The 5,840-nt window shown below is 40.7% G+C and overlaps 1 protein-coding gene across 1 annotated transcript in view; it reads right to left on the bottom strand.

Moving 5' to 3' along the window:
* Positions 1-1,486: 1,486 nt before the first annotated feature.
* The window catches only part of LOC106534034 (GTPase IMAP family member 8), a gene marked incomplete at its 5' end in the record, with an annotated part of 13,552 nt that continues 9,198 nt past the window's right edge, over positions 1,487-5,840 (bottom strand). The window contains 1 exon segment of the mRNA XM_014030535.1: positions 1,487-1,504. Within this exon segment, the coding sequence (XP_013885989.1) occupies positions 1,487-1,504 (18 nt within the window).

The following is a 5,840-nucleotide window of genomic DNA, read 5'->3' as shown; positions in this document are numbered from 1 at the left end:
ACACACACACACACACACACACACACACACACACACACACACACACACACACAAGTTTGCACGCTAATCTAATTGGGGACATTCTATTGAATTCCATTAGATTTCTGCCCCAAAATGTCACCAAAGCTGTAAACCCTTACACACACACACACACACACACACACACATAAGTGAAGGTTGAGATTTAGCAATGGACTTGTGCATTTTTCATGGACGTCAGCTGCTGTGTTGCCCGGCGTCAATTGATTTTTGATACACAACAGAACTATCTTTACACATTATAATACAAGTAAGTCTCTCCTTTGTTTTGTTTCTAGCACAGTGTACAAAGTATAGCTATTTTGTTTCCCTTTTGTTCCCAGTCATTGCCAGAGAACTGCATATAGATAATAAAATAACATGCCTAAAACAGAGTCAAAGGTTTCACCCGGACTTACTCCGGTWGATGTCATTAAACAAAAACATCCCTTAATTACAGGAATTGAAAAGTTATCCAAAAAAGTTACATAAACGATAGCCAGATATTGACCAACCGTGGCCAGAACAAGGAACGTTTAATCCAACGGTTATTGAAACAATTCAAGTCCTAGTGTCTGCTTATAAAGCGGAACAGAAACAAGGTAGGTGCGGAAAAAAACGTAAAGACAAACGTTGTGTAGAACTTGGTATTTTGAAAATGTTTTATGATGAGGGCCAGAGACGCCTGCAAGCCCATAAGGGTGACGATGATTTTCAAGTTACACAGAAGCCAACAGCAGGTAACAACAAGGACAAATCACCTCCTCCTGAAAAACTGAGGACAGAGGCGGCTGAACCTTTCTCTCACACTGCTCCAATTTCTTGTCCTCTACCATATTTATGTGAGAATATCTACCCACAACTCCTAGTTATTAATCAGGAAGGAATTTATCATGTCGAAGATGATGAACAACGGATCCTGGAGACAGGAAAAACCAGAACCACCATCACAATGTATCCAGTCATGAAGTGCAGAACCAGTGATGCCACTCTGAGGAAAAGAACAACAGATGGTTCCCAGAAAATCACTTCCGACAGAATAAACACTCAGAGCGAAACTGATGAAACAGATGGGGGCTACGACCAGCGGATTAAACTGATCCTGCAGAAAGCTGAATTAAAAGGCAAAAGATAGCCAAAGAAGATCATCTTAGACAGCGACTCAAGCGAGGCAGATTCTGAAGACAGCTGTGAGTCCTCTGACAGTCAGCCAGGCTCAGATGCTGGCACTTCAGTATCGCCTAAATTGCTTGAAATCGAACAAGTGCTAGAAGAGCTAACAGCAATTAAGCATGAATGCCGTGCTGAGTTGAAACAAGCTACCAGCAAAGAAAACCAGCAGTTGCTGACAGAACAATTACAGCAGCTGAATATAAAAGAAAAAGAGTTAAAAAGAAAAATAGTTCAACACAGCCTTCCTTGAAGATACAACCTAAGAAGGAGAGATGTTAGGAAGATGGCCCCAGTCCTAGTCCGAGGACAGAATCTGGAATATAAACCATGGCAGAACACGGACATGTCAGACATAATCGAAAAACTGCCAGTAATCCAGGATGGTGCACAACCATGGATCTCAAAGCTGGAAGAAGCATTTACTGGGACTCAGCCCGCGATTGGAGACATTAAACGTCTTCTGGCACATCTTCTTGGGGTCCCGGCCATGGAGGAGCTTTTACAGAAGGCTGGACTTCAAAGACAGGTGGGAACAACGGTGTATGACGCAGAACTTTTTGCAGCATACAGAGGACAATTGTGGAGGGCTTTGAGAGCAACATTTCCAGCTAATGTTCATCCGGACAATATAATCATCCCACCGATGGGGGAACCGGAGAATGCAAGAGCCTACGTGTCAAGAGCTCATCAAGCCTGGAGAAATATTACCGGAAATGATCCAGATTTCAACCGCATGGAACAGTCGATTCTCCGAGCAAAGATACAAGAAGGGCTGCTACCACCAGCCAGGATCAAATTGGCTGAGGTGATTGGACTGGGCAGCATGATGAAAAGTGTGTATACTGACCATGTTGCACACCAAGTCAACTTACATTGCAAGAAGGAACAAGCTCAGAAACGACAAGACCAGGAGACGCTCAGAAAGCTCACCCAGGTGCAACTGATGGACAGTAAAAAATAAAGACAAGACTTGAGCTGTTGTAATGCAAACCCAACAGAATCAACCTCCACTGCCATAAGCACTGAAAAAAACTGGAGGAAGAGCCAGCATTAGCTTTACCTGATTATTAAAAAATAAATAAATAAATAAATAAATAAATAAAACTTTGTCTTATACTGTATGTGTCCACCTCGGTGGAAATGCATGGATTGTTCTCTGTCAACAAACTGGGACAGGGTTAAGTCAAATGGCCAGAGGCCTGTCGAACCAAATGTAAAGATGCCCACTCTGTTGCTAACTTTCTGTGTAGTGAAGTTATACCCAGATGGGGATTTCCGGATAGGATTTCATCAGATAATGGGAGAGAGTTTGTAGATAAAACTGTAAGACTGATCCTGTAAAAGTTAAAAATTAAACAACACCTTGGATCTGTTTGTCACCTTGAGAGCCAAGGCATTTGTGAAAAGTTGAATGTGGTGCTAAAACAAACACCTGGTAAAAATCTGTTAACAAACTGGTCCGAACTGGGTGGCTGCATTTTCTCTTATTTTAATGATGTTTTGTTTTTGTACTCTGTTGCTGACTTTTGCAAAAGCCCTGATTTTAAGATGGGTTGGAGTGGTGATGCCTGATAACCAAGCGCAAATGCCATTATTGGATGGAAATGTGAGTGAGGAGGAAATGATTCACCTACAGAGTGATGATGTGATGGAMATGTACCCATTTTAAGTATTTTGTTTGGTCTGGTTACACTTCACAATAGGTCTGTGTGTTGACACTGTGAAGGGAAATGTGTGTAGTACGGGTGCCAATTTTTGTTTGATTCAGTTTTCTCCTGTTTTTGTTATCTAGGGAGGCAAGATGAATGTAATTTTTTTGTTTTGTTTTGATGGACAGGACCAGTTACTCAGAAAGTTAGAGTCTTTTTGTTTGTTGTTTTGGCTGAAGCCCAGTCTGAAGCTAATGACTACTGTTTTCCCCTTTATTACTTCAGTGTTTAATTCTGGCCATGAGTAACTGTTAAGGCACCACATATAATGTTTTTCTTTTCTCTTTATTTACTGATATGTTTATTGACATATATTGTTTGCCTATATAGCTTTCTTTTTTTCTCTTCTCACATATATCTTTTATTATTAATTTTGTTTGATTTTGCTTTTTCATTTGATTTGACTCAGTCCTTTATTTTTGACTGAGCACCAGGAGCAGGATAAGTGTCACAGCTCTGAGGATTTCTTTCTTTCTTTTATTTTTTTCTTCTGCTGACTAAAGAAGAGTGATGATGTTAACACCTCATATTAGTAGTTACATACCTCAAAGAATATTACCACTTGGACACTTGAAACATGTTGTTACTCATCAGCATTGTATAAACATAATGATAAAGTTTGTTTTCCATGCATGGTATTGAAACTTGTCATTTTTTTGCAAGATACTGGTGTGGTGTTTTCTGTGTTTCCAGGAGGACACCAGGCTGATTCTGTTACATGGACTTTGGACTCAAATTCTTGGACAGGACTCATAAATCTGTGCAGAATCGGCAGTACAAAGGACTTGGTCTCTGAGTTGTGATGGCTCAAACATTTTTGCCACAGAAAAGGACTGAATCCAGGCACCATGGGTGACAGAAAACAAAAACTACTGTCGTTAAGAACTCGTATAATCTTCTTTACGTGTTTATTATTTTGGTTTTTATTCCTCGTATCATATTGTTTGATGTGACAATCATTTACTATGTGTTACTTGTTGTTTTGACTGTCATATTATGATCATCTTATGTAGTGAGCTGCGTCTCATGGAAATATCTAACTCACTTTGTATTAATGCATGACTCACGTTACATTTGTCCTTACTAGCATAGGTAACAAACCGGGACGTGATTGGCGTTGAAAAGTCCCAAAAATTAGTTTATGGTAACTGTTAGATTCAAACGGAGATTTCCTTCACAGATTGGCATGGAGTGAGGATTTCTCTGGGACCTGCGGTCTTTTCCCCACCCTTGTTTCATGGGGAGGTTTTTCTGATCGTGATGGGTCATTTTAGGTGAATTGCAACGAGTCAGCCTTCAGGTCCCCTGCAGTGACACAGAATTTTTAAAGAGTATGCATGGATTGTTTGTCCATGTCAGTCATGGAGGTGTTTACAGTCAGGAGGCCTTGGGGTGGGGGTGGCTGATGTAGCCGAATTTGACCTTATTAGAAAATTAGGCTTAGTTTACCTACTTTTAAAGTAATTGAAAATAATGTGCACTTAGGACTTAAAATAGGTTATTAGCTAAATTAGACAACATCTAAATTGTAGGCTGAACCGTTTACTTATTTGCTAATGGACAAATGATAATATACAATGAATTTGAACAGCAAAGTGTTTGTGCTGCAGTGGCTATGGTGTTATTTTTTTCTCGGTTTACAGCCAATCCTTTATTTTTCTTTCGGGACTAATTAGTCCGGAAGGGGGGGGGTTATGTAGTGTCCAAGAGTGAGGGGGCTTCTTCTCAGGAATGCACAGGAGTGTTATGCCTCTCTTAGTTTCCAGCTTCAGAACTCGGCACATATTACCATATTAGGAAGAAGGTATACCATGACGAAGTTTATGGTGCATCTGGACTACACTATAAAGAGCCTTGTACACCCCTGCTCTTGGCCTTCATCTTCATCTACTTACTTGGTGAATCATTTTGCTTGGAGGCCACAATTTGGTTTTAGGCTGTAATCTCCTGGGCTGCAAAAATAAAGATTCTTGCTGTTCAMCCAGCCTGTTTTCAGAGTCCTCTCTTCATTGAGCAACAGCAGTTCCACTTCAATCAGAAGACGTGGTATTTTCACCTCACCCCCCTCCCCCTCCCACCCACCACATATTCCTCAGCACCACTACTTTGCTCTGAGCTGGAACAGGCTGATGATTCCATCACAGTTCAACAGCTTCCACCATGAGTGTACAGCTGTTATTAATACTAGCTAAGGGCTTAGCGTCCTCCCGCTGACGTCACAACATGATGACTCTGTTTAATGTAGCTCCTCAGTGGAGCTGTTTAAAACGTTGGATATTTACACAAAAAATAAGCCTATTTGACTTATAACCTTACAGAATAATTTATTTTAACGTTGTACAATTTTAATCCAAAAATTACATAAAATTAAATCGTGTCATCAGCTCTTTAAGATAAGGTTAAAAATCTGAACTTTAGCTCTTTTGACTAACCAGTGTGGCACCTGTTATGTAAGAAATAACTTTCATGTCCATAGCAGACTTATTCCTTTGTGCTCATGTCCGCAACAGGGACTCTTACAGTATATCCATAGAGGGAAGGAGGAGTCTTTGTGATGGGTGACAATAATGTATAACCTGTGGCTCTAGGTGTACTCCAGGCTTGTAACATGACCCAGGCACAAAATGAAGCTTACGTCAACGATCTCACATCTGGAATGGTCGTCATAAATAAACGTGATCCTAAGGACTGCTGGGTGAATGGATATAACCCAGATCTCTTGGAAGCGTGGAACGCCTACATGGACATCCAATATACATATACATCCTCATACACCCATTTTATATGTTTTCTCATGGTTTTTGGTGGCTTTCAGTAGTCTGATAATATTTCTGCATTGTCGGCTGCATTGCCGGCAGTAAGTCGGGCTCGTTTCCGGTGAGAGTTGGACTCCGCCAAGGCTGCCCTTTGTCACCGATTCTGTTCATTACTTTCATGGAC

This window comes from Austrofundulus limnaeus, unplaced genomic scaffold, assembly GCF_001266775.1.
Source record: "Austrofundulus limnaeus strain Quisiro unplaced genomic scaffold, Austrofundulus_limnaeus-1.0 Scaffold1078, whole genome shotgun sequence".
NCBI classification, from domain to species: domain Eukaryota; kingdom Metazoa; phylum Chordata; class Actinopteri; order Cyprinodontiformes; family Rivulidae; genus Austrofundulus; species Austrofundulus limnaeus.
The sequence above is the reverse complement of the archived record's forward strand: the minus strand, read 5'-3'. Positions and strand labels throughout refer to the sequence as shown.